General features: G+C 44.3%; 1 protein-coding gene across 3 annotated transcripts in view; it reads right to left on the reverse strand.

Moving 5' to 3' along the window:
• Window positions 1–26658, reverse strand: part of TRAPPC3L (trafficking protein particle complex subunit 3L) — a 35916-nt gene continuing 9258 nt past the window's right edge. For all 3 annotated transcript variants that reach the window (XM_060238414.1, XM_060238422.1, XM_060238430.1), the window contains 3 exons: window positions 25169–25268; window positions 6936–7121; window positions 1–2651 (listed from right to left, as the gene is read on the reverse strand). In XM_060238414.1, coding sequence (XP_060094397.1) covers window positions 2532–2651; window positions 6936–7121; window positions 25169–25268 — 406 coding nt within the window. In that variant the 3' untranslated portion in view covers window positions 1–2531. The remainder of the gene's footprint in view (window positions 2652–6935; window positions 7122–25168; window positions 25269–26658) is intronic.

The following is a 26658-nucleotide window of genomic DNA, read 5'->3' on the forward strand; positions in this document are numbered from 1 at the left end:
TAAATAGCTTAAAGCACAAAATATTTTACTTAGTTTTTGAGAAAGCAGTAATAAAATGGCAACTATGTTGCAATATTACATAAAAATTACAGACATTCATAAAGAGGCTCTGTTCAACCACTTTGGAAGACAGGAAACACAAGGTGGGTAAGGCCATGCAGAATCATCCCACCCACTCCCTCAATCTCAAACATTCTTAGGAGCTTGAGCATGCTGATTATTGATCCTTTTCCTTTAACTGACCTCTTATCATCCATACAGATGCTTGCCAGTTTGTTAGATATAGTGATGCTGTGGGTTAATGGACTCTGTCTATTCCCCTTCCTTTCCTTCACTGCTTTTTTCAAAAGATTCCCTAGTCACAGTAGATGGTTTCCAAGCAGTTTAAGTATTTGTCTGTCTTCCTTGGCCCCAGAGTGAGAGGGTTCTTAGGCCTCCGAGCCAAACTAGACATGATAGTGTCTCTGTTTTTTGTCCTGGGAATGCACCTGAATTTTGTTGAGAGTGCTCCAGTCCTTTTAATAGCGGGGTGTAATGGTTAAGAGTAGCAGACTCTAATCTAGAGAACTGGGTCTGATTTCCCATTCCTCCACATTAAGCCTGCTCTCAGAACTCTCTCAAGCCCACCTGCTGTGGGGAGAGGAAGAGAAGGTGAATTTAAGCTGCTTTGAGACTCCTTAAGGTAGAGAAAAGCAGAGTATTAAAAAACGTCCTCCTCCATCACTCCAAGGGACTGATTCTGGTTAGGACCACCTCAGCATGAGAGGAGGAAAGGCTCCTGCCTTTCTCTATTTATGACCTGAAATGGCACCAGGTGTCATGTGTTGGCAGATAACACCACCTCAGTACCATTTTGGTCAAGAAATGGCATGAGGGGGAGGCTGGAGCCCCAGGTTGCAGAGGTCCTGAGCAGAATCAGGCCCCTGTGGTGCTGTTAAAAGGAGCTCCTCAGTTGGAACTCAGTCTACAGAATGGAGGTGCATCCCCAGGGTGAACTTGGGGATGACATCTTGTCTAGTTTGGCTGTCATCTAAGCATGCACAGAAGGACTATTTCCATTCCAAGAAAGAAGCAACTTATAAGCAGCCTTCTGTGGTATGAAAAATAGGGCTCCTCAAGAAAGCAAAAAAGTTGTGAGGGCAATTTTCATGAAATTTTTTTCCAGCAGTGTTGAAAAATCCTTCCCTTGGACAAATTATTAGTTTTTCCCAGAAAAGTGTCAGAAAGCATTCATCATTTCAGGAAGTGTTGCTATCACTAGAAATTAGTCGTCTTTGCCCTCACCAATGTTGTCAGATCTACCAAAGAGATAGACCACATAGTGCCATGATGTCATCCCATTTGCTATGTGATCCTTATTAGTCCGGGATTGTCTATTCCTAGGAGAGGGAGGAATGATTCCGTAATTATAGGGGGAGAGACTTTCTAAAGAAGCAGATGGACAATGGCAGCTATGAACATTCACATAATTTATTGGTTTCTGGAAATATTTCTGAGCTCCTGAAAGAACTACTTGGGCCCCCAAAAATAAAACAAGCAAATGTTTCAATGCAACCTAATACTACTCTTAATATCCAAGAATATGAAGGCAGACAGTTGGGGACTCAAAGAACTCCACTTATGCCAGGGGCTAACATAGCCCAAGTAAACTTCAACACATTCATCAGTTTTAGATATTTGTTCAAACTTAACTTTCTCTGCTTTTGGTCTCTATTACATTTTGAGCATGACTAGGAGAAACCTGATGTTGTCTACTTAAGCTTGTAATGAAACAAGCCTCATTTTACATGAAAAATTGCTCTGTTAATAATTCTGGATCCTGACAGAGACAGAGTTATTCTTACTAAGACAGTTGTAATTTTTACCACAATTATTGCATTCAGTCCTTATTTATTCAATGTGTATCCTTCTTTATCAAATCTCCATAGCTGGCTCATCACACAATTAAATATAAGCCCTTGTTTAAAAATAATACCCAAATAAAAATAATAAAATAGAACTAGGAAACCAAAGATCCAAACATTCCTAAATATATAGCAGCAATAAAGAAAGCCAGTTCCCCCACAGGTCTCACATAGGAGAAAAAAGGCACCTTGTTTAGCCTTTTCCAAGTTATGCTAAACCTATGCAAGGAGTACCACAGGGAGGGTGCAACTTTGAGGAAAGCTCTACTCATCACAGCCCCCTATTTTAACTTTAGAGAAGAGCCTCCTCTGGTGACCTAAGCACACAGGAAGGTTTATTAAAAGAGCAAGAGTTCACATAGATAGCTTGGACCAAACTGTCAACTGATCTATCAGGGAATAGCATTCACATGCCCTTGGAAATGAGGATGAAGTTATCTCGTTCACATATCCTTGGATAGTAGGATGCAGTACAATTTTCATTGTTGTTGTCATAATAGATCTGATCCAGGGAGGGATCCACAGGCAGATTTCCTGTTCTATGTGGTTTCCCTTTCTGGATCAGGTTCTCTTCATAGGCAGGTAAAAGAGCCAAACTATTAGATATCCATATTTCTGACTCTGGATTCACTTATTTCTTTTCTTTTTTTTATCTTCAACTTTCTTTAAGAATGTAATTCCAATTTCTGTCACTTCATCACCCTTCAATGGATCCTGAATGAAAGTAACTTCAGCAGCAAGGTTTACCTGGAAATAAAAAAGACTAGTCAGTTAACAGGAAGAAATCATTCCTCCCTCATTTCTTTCTCCAGTTTGTTTTTAAGTGTATTCCTTTTCTGCAAGAGGAACTTTCAAAGCCTTATGCAAGCTATGCTTATTAGGAGTGGACATGATCATGTGAAGAGGAGTATGGGCCACACTTTCTGGCCCTACCCTTGACTTCCATACATTCAATATGGAATGGAATTCTACCAGGAGTTCCTTTGCATATTAGGCCACACACCCCTGCTGTAGCCAATCCTCCAAGAGCTTACAAAAAAGACCCTTCTAAACTCTTGGAGGATTGGCTACATCAGGGGTGTGTGGCCTAATATGCAAAGGAGCTCCTGCTGGAATTATTATTTATTAGATTTATATCCCGCCCTCCCTGCTGAAGCAGGCTCAGGGCGACTCACAAGGAATAAAATTGCAATAAAACAATCATGATACAATTGAAATATACAACAGTCAATAAATAACAATTAAAACAGTTTGGTGCTAATGTTGTTAATGTCTGATGGTGTTCAGTGCTCTAGGTATCCTTTAGTCAAAAGCTAACCGAAATAGAGCTGTCTCACACGCCTTGCGGAACTGGGAGAGGTCCCACATGGCTCTAATCTCTTCTGGTAGTTGGTTCCACCAGTAGGGGTCCACAATCGAGAAGGCTCTCTCTCTAGTAGATTTTAATCTTGCCTCCCTCGGCCGGGGATCGATAGCAGATTTTGTGATCCAGATCTAAGTACTCTCTGGGGAACATGGGGGGAGAGATAGTCCCTAAGGTAAGCAGTTCCTTGGTCATATAGGGCTTTGTAGGTAATAGCCAGCACCTTAAAGCAAATCCGGTACACTATTGGCAGACAGTGCAGTTCCCATAACCCTGTCTGTATGTGCTCCCACATAGAGATCCCCAACAGCAGCCTGGCAGCCGCTTTCTGCACCAGCTGCAGTTTCTGGATTCGCAATAAGGGCAGCCCCATGTAGAGGGCATTATAGTAGTTCAGCCTCAAGGTGACTGTTGTGTGGATCACCATTGCCAGGTCTCTGTGCTCTAGGAAGGGAACCAACTGCCTTACAGGCCTAAGATGAAAAAAGGTGGCTCTGACAGTGGATGCTATCTGGGTCTCCATTGACAGAGAAGGTTCCAGTAGCACTCCCAAGCGTTTGACCCTGGGTGCCATTGTAAGAGGCGCACCATCAAAAGCTGGTAATGAAATTTCCCTGCCTGGACCAGCACGACTCAGGCAAAGGACCTCTGTTTTCAATAAATTCAGCTTCAGTCAACTCAGCCAGAGCCACCCAGCCACAGCTTGCAATGCCAGGTCCAGATTTTCTGCGATGCAGCCCAACCAGGTGTCCATCAGTAGATAGAGCTGGGTGCCATCGGAATACTGATGGCAACCCAGCCCATATCTCCAGGCAATCTGGGCAAGGGGGGGCACATAGAGATGTTAAACAACATTGGGGAGAGCACTGCCCCCGGAGGCATACCACAATTAAGTAGGTGCCTCTGGGATGACTGTCCCCAGATTGCCATCCTTTGTCCCCAACCATAAAGGAAAGCCATTGTAAGGCCAACCCCTGAATCCCTGTGTTGGCGAGACAGTGGATCAGTAACTGATGGTCGACTGTGCTGAATGCAGCCAACAGATCTAGTAATTACTGCTGAACTGCCTCAGTCCAGATGCCACTGAAGATCATCCACCAGGGCTACCAGTATTGTCTCTGTCCCATGGCCTGAGCAAAAGCCGGACTGGTGGGGGTCTAAAATGGAAGCGTCCTCCAGAAAGCTCTGTAACTGTAGCGCTACTGCCTTCTCAGTGATTTTTCCCAAGAAGGATAAATTTGAGACCGGCCAGTAATGAACCAATTCGGCCAGATCCAAAGTTGTTTTTTTCAAGAGAGGCCAGACCACTGCCTCTTTGTTGGAAACAGCCCTTCTGAGAGGGACCTATTTACGATATCCCACTGAAACTCCCACCACAAAGATCAGATCCAGCATGTGCCCAGCCTGGTAAGTTGGTGTCATTACCAATTGGGAGAGTCCTAGTGTTGCCATGGATGACACTAGGTCCCTCGCCTGATTGGAGTTCATGTCATCGGCATGGACATTGAAATCACTCAGGATCAAAAGTCTTGGGTGTTCCAGTGCCCAGCCTGTTACGACCTCCATTAGGGACAATAAGGCACTGGTCAGTGTGTTAGGTGGACGGTACACCAATCAAATCGCCAAACCCTCCCCAACATCCCATTCCAGACAGCCACATTCAATGCCGTCAATCTTTGGGGAGATCCACCCCTGCATGCATTCAAGGAGCTATTTGAATACGTGCATGTGCACACCATACATTGGAGGCCTACGTTCAATGCTATGATACATACGCTATACAAATTTGGAGAAAGGATTACAGGTAGGGAAACATAAGCACCTTTTGGTGTACATGGATCAGCTTTTATAAAAAGAGTATCTTGAACTTGAGGTTCCAGGCAAGGCCATCAGTCCTTGTTAATAACATGTGTAGAAGGCGTTATAATTCTGTTAAATACTACTACTAAGATCCATAGTCATTGGTCTAAAAATACATCCTGTTCTTTCTGTATTCATAGAAGTGATATGCAAATCTGTAATTAAGTGGGTTAGAATCACAAATGCAAAATAGAAGTTTAGAATTAGCATGTAATGAAATAGCTTATTTGTATACAAGAGCCATTTGTGAAGCAAAGGCATCCACCAAATGGATGAGAATAGTGCATGGGTGGCCAGTGAGAAATTAGACCAGCAAAGAACAAGTTATCCAGATTGGAACTACGCGTATAAACATAGGCTGCTGCTCAATATTTTCTCTGACTCTGTGACTATGGGCCTTTTCACACTTACCGGTGGAAACCGGAAGGGAGTCGGTATTGTGCCGCTTGCAGTAATCCGAGACAGCGATGGGAGTTTTCATACACATGTTTTTTTCCCTGGTAGGGTTCCGTGATTGAAGCGTGATTGAAGCGAGCCATTTCACACTGTTCCGCTCTTATCTCGCTTCCACCAGCGCCAGCCGGTTTCACGACGCCGTTTTTCGCCCGCCGGCGCGCGCGATCTCCGGCTTTTTTTTTTTTTGGAACGTCAGTTTAGATCGATATAGCGATATATCGCTATATCGACCTATCAAAACAGCACCACCATAGGGATCTCAACGGAGCCTAGCCATCCCTATGGTGGTGCTGTTTTGACAGGTCGATATAGCGATATATCGCTATATCGATCTAAACTGACGTTCCAAAAAAAAAAAAAAAAGCCGGAGATCGCGCGCGCCGGCGGGCGAAAAACGGCGCGAAAACTGCTCCCGGGTTAGATACTGGACATTTCACACAGCACCCCATAGCGATTTCAACCCGGGAGGAGGGGTTGAAAAGTGGAAGAAGCTGCTCTTTGTTTGTGATGACTCAGGCACGCCTCACTACCGGGACAGCCGCGGGAGTGTGTGAAAAGGTGAGAGTATTCCGGTAGCAGCCAGTTACTGAATCGGGTCTGTCTGAAATGCCAGCAGAAACCCGTTACTGTTCAGTAACTGGCCAGCTGCTATACCGGAATACTTAGGCTGTGTGAAAAAGCTCTATAGCAATGAGCAACATTCTACATGTATGCCTTTGATAGCACCGTGTGCTCCCTCAGTTTGGAGAGCTCTTCCGACAGTGGCTAGCACCTCCTCCCCTCTATCCCCATGTTCCACTAGTTTGTGAATTTTTAGATTTAAAAAATGGAGATTTTTTTTGAAATTTTATAGAAGCTGATCCATGTATGTTGAAATGTGCTTAGCTTCCCAACATGCAGTCCATTATCATCTCCTGATCCAGAGTAGATATCAAGCCAGTCTTTAATAATGCATATAATGCACAAACAACATCACAGTCTCATACAAACACATATTGAGAAATCCATTAGGGCTTACAACGATGTACAAACCCAAAGAGAAGCAGTGAGAAAAACTCTTAACAGGCTTAAGATTCTACTTTTATGCAAGTGTGCTATCAAATTTGCAGTTCTGAGGATTTTCTCTGTCCTATTTTTAATGTATGCTATTGCATCTGGACATCATGAAATGTTGACCCTAAACACAAATACACATGGAAAATGCAGAAGTATGTTGCAGCAGAATGCACTATGCATGTGAATGAGGACCACATGCTAATGAACAGTTCTGTTAGGAAAAACTCTGTCACACTGAGATTCAGCTGTCAGCTTCATATTCTAGAAGGGAAGGGGGTCCATGTATAATTCCTTACTGCTTCCAGAGCACCTCTAATGGCACCACACAGGAGACTGCAGTAGCAAAGTGACGATCGCGCTGCCGGCAATTCTTCCACAAAGTCAATCAGGGGATTCTTATCCAGAATGAGGGAGAACTCATTCCCCTTGGCGTTAGTGCAAGTCACGCTAGGGGTGACACCCAGATACATCTTGAAAGCACCCTAGAAAAGCAAGGGGAGATGTGCATCACCTCATCACCATGTCACAATTTTTTTCACAGCTCTTTATCCAACAGAGCCGTTCTTGCTTTGCTCTTCTGCACTCTGCTAGAGCCAGAACTATAGCAGTAGATCCACATCACACTTAAATAGTGCCGGATTCAAACAAAATCCCACAATACCCCATCTCCCTAGCGACACGTTACAAAAAGGTGCATCATTAAATTTAGGGGGAACTGTTTGGGAGTTTCCTGCATTGTGCAGGGGGTTGGACTAGATGACCCTAGAGGTCCCTTCCAACTCTATGATTCCATGATCTGTTGATGAGATGGTGTGATGACCTAAGAAGAGGGTTGACCAGGAAAAAAATGTCCTGTCCTTTTAATAGAGGTTTAATTATGTGTTGTTTACCAGGCAACCTTGTGCTACAAAAACCTTCAACTGCCCATCCCCACATATTCAGCTTCCATTAAAAGGGATAGGACATTTTCTTCCAGGCCTGTTAGCAATCCCGCCGAAGGGGAAGTGCTGTGGTTAGATGCAGAGGAAAGGACAGGGAAAAACTCAGAAACGGTGAGGGGAGAAACAGTGGATGGACACAGTGCCACTGATCACCTGATACATTCAGCCATGTCTCTGGCGATGAGTTGAGTGGTTGCAAACAATGTGGGGGGGGGGGGGGGACTCCGAAGGAACAACACTTTGCTTCTCTAGGGTTTAACTGTATGGAGTGGGTGGAGGGGTATGGTCTGAATGTTCAAATTAACAATAACTTATTTCAGGTACAAAAAAAAAAAAAGAGTTTATGGGCAAAAAAAGAAAACATGCATGGAACAAGTTCAGTCCTAACGGGGGACCAGGGAAAAACACAAAGGCAAAGCAGAATAGAAGCATAAACACATCAGACTAGTTAGATACATTTCTGAGCATAGTATCAGATACTTTGGGGGGTTAAACACGGGAGCCCAGCCTGCTTCCTCATTTTGCCAGCATGGAGCTTGGGCTGTTCGCAACTTTAAATATATCTGTGAACGCCAGAGCTCAGTTTATTTAGTCACATGTTTATACCCCACTTTTCTCCCTGGAGGGACCCAAGGTAGATTTTAACACCCTTCTCCACCATTTTATCCTCGCAGCAGCAACTTTATGAGGTAGGCTAGGCTGACAATGACTGACCCAAGGTCACCCTGAAAGCTTCTACAGCAGAGTGAGGATTCAAATTTGGGTCTCCCAGATCCTTTAACCACTATACCACACTGACTCTCACACTGGCTTGGTTCCAGCAGGAAACCTGGTATATGTCCGGTCTAGAGTGGTTGTGGATCATTCACAAGTTGCTCCTGCTAGGCTTACCATACTCATCTGATGTTGGAGAATCTGTGCTATTTTCTTTGAAGGATCCATTCACTTACCCATTAAGCCTTCCTTCCACCTTCAGCAGCAGGACAGCAGGGCTGCTGAGAGCCACCATGGGTCCCCGGACAAAGATTCTGCCTCCCCCGCCCCATATGACCATGATTGAAACCAAATATCATAATGGAACAAATCACTTGGCTTGCTGTTACCATGAACCTATAGTAATAAAAGAATCGGCCTGTCTGTCCATCTGCTATTTGTTTGTTTGCACTTCACCTTTCTCCCTAATGGGGATAGTTACCAGCTCTTTGGGAAATACCTGGAGGCTGTAAGGGTAGAGACTGAGGTGGGCAGGGTTTGGGAAGAGAGGAACATCAGCAGGGTATAATGCCATAGAGTCCAAAGCACCTATTTTCTCCAGAGGAAATTATTTTGTTCAGTTGGAGATCAACTGTAATAGCAAGAGATCTCCAGGTGCCATCTGGGGATTGGCAACATTAAATGGTGTCCCAAAGTGACTTATTTAATTCTTCTCACCTCCATTTTATGCTCCCAACAACCCTGCAAAGTAGGTTAGACAGAGTGTGACTGGCCAAAGGTCACCTGGCAAATTTTCATGACAAAATGGGGATTTGAACTTGGGTTCACTTTAACTACTACACTATGCTGGCAGGCATAACTGATTAGAGAATAAATCTAGGAGACTCAAAATTGGCTACCAACTGCAGGATCACTGTGGGAGTTTCAGGGCCAAAATTGAAAGACATAAGAAAATCCTGTCCCAGCTGAGACAAACTACAATCACACTGTGCTATTTGCAGTGGAAGCGAAGGGTCTCTGGTTTGTGGCAAGCATAACTCAGAAAACAATGCTATATGTCTGAAAACTGGCCACCAACTCCAGAATGATGATGGAAAATGCAGTGCCCAAAATGAAGGGAATTGGAACACCCTGAACCAGGTTATCTTCGCAATAGGTTGAGTTAGCTGCAAGGGAAGAGAGAGAGAAAGGGTAGCCTATTGGAGAAAATGACCTGCAGGCTGGCAATTACTGTAGCAGTCATCAGCTGTGCTTTATTGTCTTCCTCTACTGCTGATTTGGCTGATGCCCATTGTAAGCATGACCTGCTAGGAAAGTTTGGTTGTCTTGGAGAAAGTCAACCCTAGCCAATGGTATGCTCCAACTTCCCTGCACCCCTAGTGGCTACAGCCAGAATTGCATTTAAAAATAAATGAAAAGACAATCTGCTGGCCTCAAAGGTCCTGCAACTGCCCCCCCCCCCCAATTTTGTCCCCCCAGCCCTCTCTGTCAGTGGCTTTGCACGGTGGAGTATTGCGAAATGACAAATAGTCTCAGTCTGGATTAGGGAATGGGAATGGCACCATCACTACAAAATGCTAAATGTGCATATTACAAAGGGAGCCCCAATGCACTGGAATTTGCTTTCTAGAAAGTGCTTTTAAATACAGTTATGTTACACTGTTAACTTTTAAATTCTAATATTTTTGCTATTTCACACCCATGATAATAAAGTTTTTGCTGCACTTTTACTAAATTCATATTGTTAAAAAGAAATGGTAGGGAAAGGCAATATATATCCAGATGTTCATGCCTGTTATTGCCACAGCAGAGTTCCTTCCTCTAGGGTGAAGGTGAGCAAGGGATTAAATGGATTTTAAAGTTGTTTTGTGAACTATCATTATGATTACTTTTTAACTGTAAAATAAGAGTTTTATAGGATTATGAATTGGGGGCAGAGAAAGTACAACTCTGCAGTGACAGAATTGACCTGTTAGTTCAAATAAGTGTGTGATTAAGTTGCGGGTACCACGACTTTTGTGTAATTCTTTGCTGACCTTCTTTGTTCCCAGAAGGTTTTTGGGACACACTTTAGAAAAGTCAGCAGATATAATATACATCCTTGTCTGATGTTTAGTACTCTGAGATTGTTTCCAGAGTCTCTCTCTCACTAGTTCCTGTCTTGCTTATGACGGTCACCCACTCTTGCAGTCGATTGTTCCCCTACTCCAGTTACCTTGCCTCTGGTGTTCTTTGTCTTGTAGTTTTCCCAGCTTCAAGGATTTCTTCTCAGTACTCAGCGAACCCTGCAAAGTTATTCCTATTGTTTGGGCTTGTGTGAGGTTTTAATCCTAACCAACCTGACAATTTTCCCTTCCCTTGCAGAAGCTGAAAATCTTTTTTCTCAGCAAACAGAATGTAATTCTATCTCATCTATTCAGTGTCAAGGTTTCCCTGCCACAAGAACAATGCAGCACAGAACATAATCTGTCTTGAAATACTAGAGGATCATCCAATAAGCCTAATTGGCAGCAGATGTAGAACAAACCAAAGGAAGTTTTTCTGCAAAAAAATCAAATTCCGCAAGATGTAATAGTCACTACTACTGAAACAGACAAAACAAAGACCACACATCACAAGCTAGTCCATACAATGCAGAGAGAAGAGGTTTAACTTGTCAGCCTCTGTTAGGTTTTGATCCTTAAGGACAGCTCTCTGGGTATGCTGTTCACATTTTTACAGAAAGACAAATGCTTCTAAAAAGACTGATTTTTTGCTACAGAATTTTGGAATGCCTTCCCTAAGGAGATTCATCTGTTTCCCTGTATTAGTGTCTTTGCCAATGGGTTTTGTTTGGCATTCCCTCACTTTTATTAGCACTCATCCCTGTTTGTGTATTCTTATGTGTTTATATTTTAATGTGTTTGTTTCAGTAGTTTTAACTACCGGTATTTTATGTGTGTATTTTAAATGCTATTTAATGTCTCAAATGTTTTAATGTTTCTAAAATCTAAAGACAGCAAAGCCTTGTCCCACAATAAACGTTCCCCAGGAAAATAAAGAACTGAAGGGTTGCTACTGCAAAATTGTCAGGTGACTTGACAACAGCGGTTAGAAATTTTGCCACACACAGGGTAGTTTCTCTTCATCTCTAAGTAACCAGGATGGTCCTGATTAAATAAAGGGGAGATTAAATAAAGTCCTGATTAAAATAGGGGGGTGGTGGGGGGTGGGCTCTCTCTGGGAATCCTACCCCCCCAGGGAAAGTGCATGCGCAATACATAGCCTCTCCTCTCCCGGTGTAGTGAACGCCGCGTGGTCACTGTCTGGCTATGCCTGGCAGATGGTCACTGCAATGGCCTCTCCTGCATTACTGCATCCGTAGCAACACCTTCTCGCTGGTCCCCCCCGTTTTCACAGAGTTTGCTACGTCATGGTGCGACCGAAGTGTCCGGCGGTATAACCGGATGGGCAGGCTGGGCCCACCAACCTCATCAGCCTAAGAGAAGGAAAACTCTAACATCAAACCCGGGCAGATAGAGCTCGTTAATGTAACACCTACCACCTGGAGGACTCACTGCCGGCGTCCCGGCTTACTGGGCCATGGCAGATGACCCCCAGGTAAAAGGGTGGAGCCAGTACCGCGCACACTGCGCTTCACCTAAAAAATTCCTCTGCGCAGGCCTGAAGGGCATATCCACACACACAACCCACAACGCATCAAGTCCTGCAGCGATAGGCAAGGGGCGAAACGGCAGGTGGAAGGTGCCACTGGAAGCCGCAGTCCCGATCCTGCATGTAGGCGGTTCAGGATATTGGTCGCCTGATGCTAACCCGGAGACGAAAGCATCTTTCGGCAGCACCCTGAACGACCAAGCAGCCTTATCTAGGGACAGCACTGCTTGCTCCACACGGAGAGGGGCCTAGAAAAGGTGGCCTAAACAAAGCTCGTCTCCCCCACCCCAGTTGGCTAGCCGCGGTCAACGGGCATCCTTACTTGCGGTCGAAAAATAACAACAAAGAAAAGGCATGCACCTGCCTCACAAAGTGTGCAAAGACTAAAGCTTGCGTGTTGGAACATCAGAACCATGCTTGACACAGTAGGCAGTGGTCGCCCTGAACGACGCTCTGCTCTAGTTGCCCACGAACTTCTCAGGTTGAATATCGACATAGCAGCTCTCAGTGAGGTCCGTTTCCCTGAGGAAGGTAGTCTTCAAGAACATGGTGCTGGCTATACCCTCTACTGGTCGGGTAAGTCAAAGGCTGAGAGCCGCCTTTCTGGCGTTGGCTTCATGGTCAGGAACTCCATTGCCTCCAAACTCGAAAACCTTCCAACAGGTCACTCAGATCGCATCATGTCCATGCGCCTCCCACTTCAAAACAAGCAGCATGCAACACTCTTCAGTGTGTATGCCCCAACCCTTCAAGCAGATCCTGCAGAAAAGAACAAGTTCTATGCTGATCTACACAACCTCGTACGGAAGACCCCTACAGAGGACAAGGTGATCATCCTTGGCAACTTCAATGCCAGAGTAGGTAAAGACTCGGAAGCCTGGAAAGGAGTACTTGGCAAACACGGCATTGGCAACTGCAATGACAACGGGCGCCTCCTGCTAGAATTCTGCATGGAGCACCAGCTCACCATCACCAACACTATCTTCCAGCAGAAGAACAGTCTGAAGACAACCTGGATGCACCCACGGTCCAAGCATTGGCACCTTATCGACTACATTCTGGTGCGCCAGAGAGACCTTCGAGATGTCTTACACACCCGAGTAATGCCCAGCGCAGAATGTCATACGGATCATCGTCTTGTACGCTGCAATCTCCGTCTTCACTTTAAACCCACACCCAGGAGAGGAGGTATCCCTCGGAGGAAGTTTCAGGTTGACAGCCTCCAGTCAGCCGAAGTTAAAGCTGCCTTCCAGACAAAACTCCAGTCAAGAATTGAGGACCTCAGTTGCCCCACAGACCCTTCTCCAGAAGCACTCTGGGAACACCTAAAAACTACCATCCTGCAGATCTCTGAAGAAGTCCTCGGGTTCTCCACAAGGAAGAACAAGGACTGGTTTGATGAGAACAATCAAGAGATCCAAGAATTACTGGCAAAAAAGAGATCTGCCTACCAAGCACATCTTGCTCAGCCCTCCTGTCCTGGGAAAAAAGCAACCTTTCGCGCTGCATGTAGCAACCTCCAGTGCAAGCTTCGAGACATTCAGAACGAGTGGTGGACCAAGCTTGCAGAGAGAACCCAGCTGTGTGCAGACACTGGTGATTTAAGAGGGTTCTACGAAGACCTGAAGGCAGTATATGGTCCATCATATCAGGCTCAGAGTCCCTTGCATAGTGCAGACGGCCAAGTGCTCCTCACAGACAAGGCATCCATATTGAACCGGTGGTCAGAGTATTTTCAGGTTCTCTTCAGTGCCAACCGCGTAGTTCAAGATTCAGCAATCCACCTCACCCCACTTCAACCGGTGAAAACAGAGTTGGATGAGATCCCCACCCTAGAAGAGACTGTTAAAGCCATCAAGCAACTGAAAAGTGGCAAGGCAGCAGGAGTTGATGGAATTCCACCAGAGATCTGGAAGCATGGGGGCACAGTACTACATAGCTCACTTCACAAAGTACTTGTCACCTGCTGGGAACAAGGCAAATTACCACAGGACTTTCGCGATGCAATCATCATCACCCTATACAAGAACAAAGGGGAAAAGTCAGACTGCTCCAACTACCGGGGGATAACCCTGCTCTCCATCGCAGGCAAAATCCTTGCCAGAATACTCCTGAACAGACTGGTGCCCACCATTGCAGAAGAACTCCTCCCAGAGAGCCAGTGCGGCTTCAGAGCTAACAGGAGCACCACCGACATGGTATTTGTTCTCAGGCAGCTCCAAGAGAAATGCAGGGAACAGAACAAGGCTCTGTATGTGACTTTTGTCGACCTTACCAAAGCTTTCGATACCGTTAGCAGGAAAGGCCTGTGGCAAATCTTGGAACGTTTAGGATGTCCCCCAAGGTTCCTCAGCATGATCATCCAGCTACACGAAGACCAGCGAGGCCAAGTCAGACACTGCAACGACCTCTCGGAGCCCTTCCCAATAGGCACAGGTGTAAAGCAAGGCTGCGTTCTCGCGCCAACTCTCTTTACGATCTTCTTTAGCATGATGCTTCAAAGAGCCGCAGTAGATCTAGATGAGGACGATGGTGTCTACATCCGCTATCGCACCGATGGCAGCCTGTTCAACCTGAGGCGACTAAAGGCACACTCCAAGACAATGGAAAAACTCATCCGAGAGCTACTGTTTGCTGATGATGCTGCACTCGTCTCCCACTCGGTATCAGCTCTGCAGCATATGACGTCCTGCTTTGCAGAGGCTGCCAAGCTATTCGGCCTAGAAGTTAGTCTGAAGAAGACAGAAGTTCTCCACCAGCCTGCACCCCAGGAAGATTATCACCCTCCCTGCATCACTGTGGGTGAATCAGTTCTGAAGACAGTCCAGCAGTTCAGCTACCTGGGGTGCATCATCTCCTCAGATGCCAAGATCGACAAGGAGATTGACAACAGGCTGGCAAAGGCAAACCGTGCATTTGGCCGACTGCACAAAAGAGTGTGGAGCAACAAGCATCTGAAAAAAGGCACAAAGATCAATGTTTACAAAGCGGTTGTGATGACAACCCTCATCTATGGCTCCGAATCGTGGGTTTTATACCGTCATCACCTGCGACTCCTTGAGCGCTTTCATCAGCGCTGCCTTCGCACCATCCTCAACATCCACTGGAGTGACTTTGTGACCAACACTGAAGTCCTCAAGCGGGCGGAGGTTACCAGCATCGAGGCACTGCTGTTGAAGACGCAGCTGCGCTGGGCAGGGCATATTTCTAGGATGGAAAACCACCGCCTTCCCAAGATTGCCCTGTATGGCGAACTCTCCACCGGCCATCGAAATAGAGGGGCACCAAAGAAGAGGTACAAGGACTCCTTGAAGAAATCCCTTAGCACCTGTCACATCAACCATCACCAGTGGTCTGACCTAGCCTCAGATCGCAAAGCATGGAGGCACACCATCCACCAGGCTGTCTCTTCCTTTGAGAACGCACGCATAGCTGGTCTTGAGAACAAAAGGAGATTGAGGAAGAATCGCACTGCTACAGGACCAACCCTAAATCAGACTTTTCCCTGCAGCCGCTGTGGCCGGACCTGCCTGTCCCACATTGGTCTTGTCAGCCACCAGCGAGCCTGCAGCAAACGTGGACTATTGCACCCTTCTTAAATCTTCGTTCGCGAAGCCAAGCCGAGAGAGAGAGAGAGATTAAAATAAAGGGGAGATCAGTTCTTCTGTTAGAGCTGAAAATTTGGGGCAATCAGGAAGAATATGATCCAGAGAGTTTTATTGCTGCCACAATTACACAGTCAATCTGAGTATTAAATCCCATTGAATCTTCCTGACATCACAGTTGAAGGTAGGGCATACAGGTGCACTAGCATGAATGCCCTTCTATACTTCGGAAGAATTATCTCAGATAAATAGTTTGGCATTGTTGTTGGAGAGTGAATGCCTATTGAGGATGAGCACTCTCTACAGGCTCTGATAGACCTGCTCTCATAGTCAAAGTCTCTCAAATGTCTTCTAATGAGCTGTGACAGTTGTCTACTTGTAACTTCTATCATGTCATGGGTGATACCCAGATGGAATAGTTTACAGTCCAATAATCTGTCCCAATCACTTGTGTGATGGTCCACCTTGACTAGTCAGAGGAGGCTGAGCTCTGATTTTAGAGTCCTAGTTTTCAAATTGAATTCCCTTCTCTAGGCCTTTGCTTCATAAGACATCTCCCAATTGTTCTGTTTGAATGTTAACTGTCTTGGCAACCCTGTATTAGGCAGAAAGGCAGAATTTAAATGTTTTAAATAAATAAATAAAAAGGGAGCTTGAACAATATATGTCCATTTTTTTTCAAGACTGCTGTTAGATCATCTCTTTGCTGGGTTCCTTATACGCCAGTAGTCAATCCAAAATCCAACACCTCCAGATAAAACTTTTGATGAACTACCATAGGGGTGTCAAACTTATGGCCCACAGGATGAAACTGACCCACCCAAGGCTTTAATCAGGCTCGCGGCTCCCCCCATCCCTATCCTCACCCTTTGAAGCTCAGAGGCTGCCGAAGTTCCCAGCTCCTTCTGCTTTGTCTTTGTTTGCTCCAGCAGGAAGCTCTTCTGGACTTGCAAAGCATTCCAAAGCAAATGGAATGGATTTTCCATTAAGGTCTCTGCACCCAGACAGACTACTCTGGGAGGAGATCTCTGGGCCCAGAGATCTTAATGGAAAACCCATTCTGTGTTTTCCTTGCAACTTAATCTGTGCTGCAATGTATTTCAACTGAGTGGAACTCAAGTAGTTTCACTTTCCAGCATTTGTTTGGCCAGTTAAAGCTGTTGCTTGCTGATTGTATCCTTGCAAATAAAGGGTTGATGCTTTAAGCCAGCTTGTGTCTGCTGAATGGACCTGGTGCCTAGTGAGTACTCTAACCTGGGAATCCACAGCCAAAGGGGGATATTACACTGGAGAACTATTGCCAATCTGAGTAGACCTGGTGGAGAGAAACCTGCAATGCCCAGGCATTTCATGTTTTCCTAAGCTCAAAGCATTTTATATTTTTAGTTTCTGCTGTGATCCTTGTGCTTTTTTGATGTTTTATTTTAAAAATTGCATCACCAAATCCCACTATACCCTCACCTTTTCATTTTAAACAAAATATTGTAATAGTTTTAAGCATGTTTGTATTTTAAGTAAAATAATATCATTCTTGGTTGCATCCTTTATAAAGTTTATATCTCCTCTACCTGGCATTACATTTTATGGCACAAAGTCCCATTTACATTAGATCCAGCCCTCATACAAATGTGTTAGACACAATCTAATCTACACAGAGAAGCAACTAGAAATGCTTTATGTTTTTATTTGTAAGCTACCAAACTATGTCAGCAAAACCTAAGGAGCAGATGTTTCCTCATTTCATTCTATTAGCAGAAGTGAGACTAACTAATCTTCTTTCACTAACTTGCTAAAAAAAAAGCACATCTACAAGGTAAACAAAATAGCCTAGACTTTATTCATGGATAGGAGGCAGAGAGAGTATTAAATAGTGAGCAAACAAATGATTGGAGTGAACTTGGCATATCACAAATCTTTCATCAGCAATACTTTTTTAAAAAAAAATTGGATTTGATGCATTCCAAATAGTTCGTCATTGATTACACTTGACACATTTATTTCTTTGGCCTCAATCTAGCTAAAGTTCTTTATACCTAGGTGCCACTGAAAGCAACAGAAATTAAGTTATTCATATCAAGTTTGTTTTAGTGACTCCAGTAGGTCTTAGGACCAAACTAGGCTAGCTGGTTGGGTATCTGTGAATGGATTTTTGGAATATTTTTAATTGCTACATAGAAGCTGTGGTGCAGCTAGAGGGTATGACATGAAGTCAATGGAGAACTATGAGAGAATGGATTCCTTTATAACAGAACAGGGCTACAATTTGCAGCAATTATTATTGTAGGTTGTTGTTGTTGTTCAGTTGCACAGTCGAGTCCAACTCTTTGCAACCCCATGGACAAAGTCACGCCAGGCCCTCCTGTCTTCCACCATCCTCTGAAGTCTGTTCAAATTCATGTTTGTTAATCAGTAACGCTGTCCAGCCATCTCATCTTTTGCCGTCCCCTTCTTCTTTTGCCTTCTGTCTTTCCCAGCATCAGGATCTTCTCCAGTGAGTGCTCCCTTCTCATTTGGTGGCCAAAGTATTTGAGCTTCAGCTTCAGCATCTGACCTTCCAGGGAACAGTCTGGGTTGATCTCCCTTAGGACTGACTGATTTGATCTTCTTGCAGTCCAAGGGACTCTCAAGATTCTTCTCCAGCACCACAGTTCAAAAGCATCTATTATTCTACGCTCGGCCTTCCTTATGGTCCAGCTCTCACAGCCATACATTACTACTGGGAATACCATTGCTTTGACTATACGGACTTTTGTCGGCAGGGTGATGTCTCTACTTTGTATTGTACTGCCTAGGTTCACCATAGATTATTGTAGCTATCATCTGGCTTTTAGTGCACTGTCTTATTGTTGGCATTCATTTTCTGTACTGTCATAATATACCTTGCCTTAGATAGTTTGCAATTTTCTTGGTTGACAGCTGAAGGGCTGGGAGTGGGTGGGATGAAATACAATAAGGAAGTTCACAGCTGTCTGTCAGACTATTCCTTCAACTATTTTTAAAGCAGAAAAGTCACCATGACTTTATAAAATTGGAAAGAAAGTGGTCTTATGAAAACTAAGATATAACAAACTGTTTTTCTTCTTTTTCTCTATTTTCCATTTCCTGATATAAGGATTAATGCATTTGGAACTGGGAATTGTTAGCTGGCCAGGACGCCTTGACTAGAACAGACTATACATTTATCAGAAATATGCATGGTATGTCAGCATTGGAGTGCTTGTGAATTTAAAAAAGGCTGCTCTGTCCCACCATTTTTGAAATTGATATAAAATACTTACCAAGCATTCAAAACAACTGAAACATCTGTTAAAATACTCACGAAGTCTAAATTTTGTAAGTTTTGCTGTTTGTCCTGGCAAAGCATTATGTGCTTTTATCAGTTGTTATGTATGTGGACTCAAGTGAGAACTGAATTGGGTGATCCCGCATTGCTCATTGCAGCCAGACAACCAGAGCTTGGGGACTTGGGAACAATAGGCAGCAGGATCCAAATCCCTGCTGCCCTGCTGCAGTCATGAGCCTCCTGCTGGTTTGAATGGACCAACAGAACGCTAGCACGGGAACCCTGACATGTATATAAGGTTGGCCCTTTCCCCCAGTCTCATACTTAGGTCTTACTATGCTGAAATCAATAAAGAGCTTATGATTCACTACCACTTCGCCTCTTCCATGTATGGAACCCACTATATTACAGTGGCGACAAAGGTGGGATCCTGGTGAGTGGCCCAGACTGGCACCGCAATGCGCTTCGCTGCCTCAGTCCAGCACTGTGCTCCACACCACCGCGGAAGAGATGGCTGCTATGCCAGGACCAATTCTGGCCTTCGACTTGGCCAGGCCTGAGAGATGGGAAACATAGTTAGATCAGCTGGAGAACCACATCGAATACAACGAGGTCACGGGCCGCAGGAAGAAGGCGCCGCTCCTCCTCTCCTGTGGAATGGATGTCCTGGAGCTGGCGCAAGGCCTCATGGCGCCCATGACCCTCAAGGCGGCCACCTTTGACGAGATCACCACGGTCCTCACAACTCACTTTGCTTTGCAGTCGACAGTCCTGGTGCGCCGCCTTGAGTTCTCAGAACGCAGCCAGCAATCCAATGAGTCCTTGGCCGAATTCAGCGCTGCCCTCCACCAGTTGTTCATCTGCTGTGAGTTCCCAGACCTGGATGAAGCGCTGAGGGACCGGTTCATCTTTGATCTGTAGGACGAGAAGCTGCAGAGGATATTGGTCAGTAAGGATGCCACCGATCTGGCCAAGGTCATCAAGGAAGCCACGGCCTACGAGAAGACAAGGAAGCAGCGAGCTTCAACTTCAGCGCATCGAGCTGCCGCCTCATCATCTGAATCCAAGGACTCGGGGGAGGACAACGCACTCAAGCTCCGGCACGCAGTTTCGAAACAACTACCAAAACGGCCAACTGGAAGTGCGCCAGCCCATAAGTGTGCCAGCCGCAGGGAGGACCACAAGCATCGTTCCTGCCAATTCCGAGACGCCGTCTGTCATCAGTGCGGAAAGATGGGCCACCTAGCAAGGGTCTGCCGCTCCGGGGACGAGATCGAGGAAGACGATGGGTCACGGGACTTGCCAGCCAACCCGGCTCAGACAGCCCCCAGCCAGCAGCGACAGCGATTCCGACCCCCGCCATTCTGCCGGAACATGAGGCAGCCAGAAACCCTGAACCACTGACAGACGTTCCAGCATCACTGACCCCTCCACTCATCGCGCCACTGCCCTCTCCCGCATCCATGCGATCAACACGGGAGCACCGCAAGCCTGTGTACTTAAGGGACTATGTGTGTCAGGGCTTGTGGATTAGGAGGGGAGGGATGTTATGTATGTAGACTCAAGTGAGAACTGAATTGGGTGTTCCCGCATGGCTCATTGGAGCCAGACGACCAGAGCTTGGGGACTTGGGAACAACAGGCAGCAGATCCAAATCCCTGCTGCCCTGCTCCAATCACGAGCCCCCTGCTGGTTTGAATGGACCAATAGAACGCTAGCGCAGGAACCCTGACATGTATATAAGGTTGGCCCGTTGGTCCTTTTCCCCAGTCTCATACTTAGGCCTTATTATGCTGAAATCAATAAAGAGCTTATGATTCACTACCACCTTGCCTCTTCCATGTATAAAACCCACTATATTATATCAGTTTTCTTACTTGGTCTGTCTAAACAGTTTCTGACTGCACATCTGTTATGATGTCATCTGCAAAAACATATGCTTAGCAAAGACCTCATCTGACCTCTAAAGCATCACTATTTCTGCTTGCTTCTGGAAACACCATCAGATTTCATAAAAAGATACCATCCTGGAACAATCACCAGGGACAGGTGCGCTTGAAGCATTCATAATGCAACTGGCAACACACTGTTTAATGAAAAGAGAATAATGGCCAGGTTGTATGTGTCCTGTCATTGCTCAAGTGGCAAAACCTGCTCAACTAACATGCTTAAAGTGCCCTCGTTTGTGCCAGATTCGAGTCCAAGAGCACCTTAGAGACCAGCAAGATTTCTGAGGTAGAAGCAGAAGTTTTTGAGAGGCAAAGCTCCCCTCATCAGATACAAGTACGAATGGTGATCCCCGAGCCCTTCTGACTGGAATATAAGGAATGAGGGATCTCCATTCCTACTTGTTTCTGACAAGCAGAGCTTTAACTCTTGAAAGCTTCGACCTGGAAAATCTTGTTGGTCTCCCTGGTATTACTGGATTCAAATCTAGCTCTTCCACTGCAGATGAACATGGCTACCCTCCTGGTCCTATCTTCATTTTCCCCAGCTACAGAAGTTATTTTTGATTTTCTGCATCTGCAGAGATGGAAAGAAAGTTTGGGGCTCTCTTTCACAGTATCACAGTTCCATACCCAATATGCTGAGCTGAAGGTTGCTGGATTCTTAAAGGATGGGCCAGCTGTTTTGAGGAAGTTCAGTTTGTTCCGAAATATCTGAGGTTTGCACTGTTAATTGTGAGATCTATGTATATTCCTTTGAGTGAGCTAGTCTTCAAACTGTATTCTCCAGTTTCACAATTTAAATGACATTCGGGTGTTAACTTCCTCATTACAAATCCAGTAAGAATAAACTTGAGGCTTTTTTTTAAAAAAAATTGAGGCATTCACTTAAAATGTGGCCATCCCACATATAAGCCATCAAAGACTATTGTCTAACAGATACTATTAAATCTTTTATCAATTAACCTCTGAATTGAAAATCCTTTACAATGACTTGATCTATGCACTATGTTGGTTGTTACACAGGCTAGAACTGCAAGTTGTGATTTATGTGCAGACTAAATACTAAATTTACCATCGTGCACTATAAAAACAAAAAAGGGAGCAAACCCGTCAGCCTTTGAACCATACACCAAAGATGACATTCACAAATTAATTATTTTCTGGATCAGTAGTGCATATTATTGGAGGTTGCATAATTCCTGCGTTTTCACTTCTGCAACCAACCCCTGGGATTAAACACTGTAGTTCTTGTCATTGGATTAGTTGCATGTTTAGCTACCACCGATGGTCAGCACTAAGGGAGCTAAACAGGACTGAATCTAAACCTTCTTTGTCACCTAAATAGGTAGCCAACATTGTCCAAGCTATCATTGATGGCCATCTGATTCATAAATATATACAAACAAATGCAGATGTGTTAGTCTAACAGCTGCATGTTTGTACTTTGGGGTCAAAATCACAAGTGGGAAATGTCATCTTACATCCCAATACTATGAGCAATTACTTTGTCACAGTCATTCCCTTGCCCCTATTAGAAGTCCATCTCTGTCACACAAGCATGTTTTCAGTTAGAAGATGAGTCAGACAGGCTGGGAGGCCAGAACAGCCATATGTAAAGAATACACACTGCTAATTCCCCTTTGAGCACACAGGAAGAGAGTGGTGAGGACTGCAGTGTGTACTTGTGGCAAAACAGCATGTGCACATTCTTCACATAAGATGGTGCTAATGCTTTTTCTTACACTCAAGTGATATTGGCATATTTATGTGTGAAACATCCCTTATTAGCATCTAAAACTATTAGCATCAGAGTGAACCCTAATGCAGGTAAGAACTGGAATGATATTCTTTGTAACCATCTGCTATTATACATGTTCATCCAAAGTTAACAACAATATCCAGCAGATATTGTAGTGAAATGACTTGACCCCTTCACGTGGCATTCACAGTCTATGCAAATACTTGACTTGGAACCTACTCAGATTCTGGTTGTGTGGTTTTGGTGACTCCACCACAGAATTCTTATTACCATCTGGTTTCAATCTGATGGACTAGATTTTATTCATATAATACCGTGTTTTGTCTTTTGCTCTTAGTTTTATGTTGTTTGTAAAGGCTCTGGGTTGAAATACAACAACTATAGTAACAGAAACCAGATTATCTCTTGGCAGAATGTATAATCTCTTAGTAAATAAATACATTTGTCAGGAAAGAGCTGGTGATCTGCGTATCAAAATGAGGAGACAACAGTATAGTATGGGAAGGCTCCACTTTTCCTTCAGTGTTTTCATTCCTCAGTCAGCAAAACACTTCCAGTTGTTCAGACATGAGTCACTTACCTTTGGGATTTCCTGAATGAAAGAATGGATGACAAAGCACAGAAAGATACAAAACTCACTACCATTGCACAGTGCTCTGTGAAGATACAGGATTCCAGCCCCTTCAGTGGTATTTCCTATTAACTATCTACTGTTGGCAGTCAGACCCCTCCTCTATATATTCTATATGTAGAATAACCATAAATACCCTGCTTAAAATATCACCTCAAAAATCATAAGTGCAAGGCACTGCCTGGCCTAAAATGGAACAAAATGGATTCCAGCCAGGTAAGAGCCTAGGAAAGTATTTTGGAAGGTGGAGTGGCTGACTGGCTAATGGGCCCCTCCATGCATAACTATAGGACAAGTCTCTCAGGACCTACTGACTCACAACTGGGCTAATCCAATCAACTTTCCACCTTGTTTCCTCTGTTTACACTAACCTTAATCAAGCAACAATTAATCATTGCTCAGTTCTATTCACCCAACCCATTAGCTCTTCCTGTCCAGTATTTACAGGGTCGTCAAGCCTCTCTCAAATAATTGTGCATCCCTGGTATGCCCATCAAGGTATTGTTTTGGGATCACATCACCCCAGGCTGAGTGTCTGTTTTCCCTTACAATTGTGGCACCCTGCTCCATAGCAGTGTGTCAATGTGTTCTTGACTACACCCCAACTCTGTGGGTTCTCTTCTCTTTGTGAAATGCTGGCTGTTTTGCTGCTGCTTCCCAGATGTCTTCAGGACTGGTAAATATTACACCTCCCCCAAAAAGGCTTTCCGTCTTTCCTCCCTGATTTTTGCGTAGTTGGCTCTTGTGTATATGCTTATTGGGTGCCCATTTGTTTTATTCCTTCCTTTTAATAAAAACCTTTCTGGTTGAATTTGAAAGTTCTCTTAAAGGGAGAAATCCTCATATTGGTGGAGATCTCAGTTACTCCCTCTGGCTCTGGCTCCTTTAAGCTAACTCCCCCGACTAATTAGGAGACTGCCTATTTGGGTAACACCACCACTCTATTCAAAGGTACTCGTTTGAGCAACACTTAAAGGAACATGAGCACTTTCTGTATCCTATATGCTCCTTACCATTAGTTAGGCCAACCAGCACACCATTCCCCCCCAAGCCAAGGCTGCTTTTTTTGGGGTGGGGGGAGTGAATTACTGAGTGAGAAATCCAGTTCACTTGCCAGAATTAGGTTATCTAACAACAAAGAAATTTTGGCAAGATGCCAACGTTTGTTTTTACTAGAAGACAGCAGCAATATTTTTAGTCAGTCTGCACATATTAAATGGATTAAAGCATATAAGCCCCTCAAATGTCAGTTCACACATTAAGTGGTTTCTCTGTAGCTGCCTCCCACAGACTCTGAAGTTGTATCCAGGCAGCATAGTCAAAAAACAAGGTGGTGGGAATAGATGTTTAACCAATTACGGTGTCTCCCCATGCTATACTTTAAAAGAAAAAACAATAAATGGGATCAGTGTAAATTTCATACTGAATACAAAAAAACATAACTGTGATATATATATGGACTACTATACTTTTTAATAAAAATACTTATAAATTTCTCAAAAATCATTTACACAGAGAATTAACAATACTGTTAAAGCCCTGCACCAGACGCAGGAGTAAATACACAAACACACACATGAAGCTGCCTTATAGTTTGTCACAGCAGTCAGCAATATCTACTCTGAGTGGTAGCAGCTCTGTAGGTCTCAGGCAGAAGCTTTCACATCATTTACTGCCTGATCCTTTCAACTAGAGATACCAGGGACTTAACCTGGGGCCTTCTGTGTGCCAAGCAGATACTCTTCCATTGTGCCACGGCTTTTGCAATCTCTAGCCACTGACCAACATATTGGAACAAAAATGCTGCACACATATGACCATCAGGCACACACAGTTGCTCTTCAAAACAATAACGTATCAACCAAGCATATGTCTAAAAACTGAATTTTTATCTGTTGCACAGCTGGTGTGATTGTTCCATTACGGGAGAGGATAATGAGTCAACTGGGACCTGGCCTTGCCAAATTAAAGCAGTGTCTGTATCTTCTTGTACCTGTGCAATTATGTCTGCAGTTTCAGAATAACTCCGGCACTTCTTCAAAGCAGAGCGAGCTAAAAAATCTTCAACCAGCCTGATGCCAATACTGTATCCCCTAGTACAAAAAGGGGGAAAGTTAGCCAGTTCTCTCTGCTTTTTCTTTCATCATACAAAATGCTGAATGGGTCAGGCAAGAAGCAATGATACTGCCCTATCTCCAAGCCCCCATAGCCCTGCTGGCTGGCTTGGAGAAGGCATGTGTCTCTTTAAATATTTCTCCAAGCCAAACCAGCCAACAGCTTGGAGAATGCATTTAAAATTAAAGTTGCTTTCTTTCTACCTCTCTGATCTATTTGCCGTCCTCCCAGCTCTCAAACATATGACATTTATTCTATGTGGCTTGTACGTTAAGCAATCTTGGCCACCCCTTCATTAGACAGACAAAAGTATAATCTATCCCTTTTACCTCCCTTAGCTAGCAGTCACCCCCTCTCTTTTGGGTGTATTCTGCAGGACCAACTTGATTTTGAATATGATCTCTCTCCGCTTTTCTTTTATGCAGTCTTTTAAAACTCTAAATACAGCTGTATGATTTGAATGTCCTTTGTCTCTTCCCATTTCTAGGAAGCACTGTATACACAACCTTAAAGAGCCTGGACCAACATGAGTCTCTAAGGGCACATAGGAAAGCTATACCTGTGCACTAGGAGCAGTTAATGTAACAATAGATTGCTGTTTAAATTAGGGTATATGTTTGGAGAGTTTTTATAAACTTCGTACTGATGGTTATTTTCTCGTTTCTTTAAAATATCCCTTTCTACTCTCTGACTTTTTTTCATTTCATTTCTGAAATTCCACAAATGAATAATAAAATCACTGCCATATTCATTCTGCACTGACCAGTTCTCAACTATTTATCTAGAAAACTCTCCAGATTATAATTTTTACAGTGGTTGTACTGAACAGCAGAGCTTTTTTTCTGAGGGAACATGGCAGAATGGAGTTCTGGAACCTTTTAATGGAAACAAAATTCTCAAAAAAGTTTAAAGGTTCATGAAGGGCACCTTGTATTTCTCCTTCATTTGCCTCTTGAGAGTTCCGGCACCTCTTTTTCCAGAAAAATGAACAGAAATTAACACCTTTTCAACATGAATCCACATTTTGAATTGGGTTCCAGGGTTTTTTTTTTGTGTGTGTATGTATTTGTTTTTGGCTGACAGCTATTATATAACTACTAGGAGTAAGGCCCCTTGTGAAAAAAGATACAACAGGCTCTAGAAAGAGGCTCTGGGCAAGCACCTGCCACCCTTGCTGTCTTCCCACCCACGCAAGTGAAGGTATTAACTTCCCCCCACTTCAAGGGGAGCTAATCTCTGCTATCTAGAAAGCAGTTGTAAATCCGAGTGATCTCCAGCAGTTCCCTAGGAGGAAATGGCATTGTACCTCAAACCCCACCCTTTAAATATCCAGGAATTCCCTAACCTGGAGTTGGCAACCTATCTCCT

The sequence above is a fragment of the Heteronotia binoei genome, chromosome 1 (genome assembly GCF_032191835.1).
Source record: "Heteronotia binoei isolate CCM8104 ecotype False Entrance Well chromosome 1, APGP_CSIRO_Hbin_v1, whole genome shotgun sequence".
Classification (NCBI taxonomy): domain Eukaryota; kingdom Metazoa; phylum Chordata; class Lepidosauria; order Squamata; family Gekkonidae; genus Heteronotia; species Heteronotia binoei.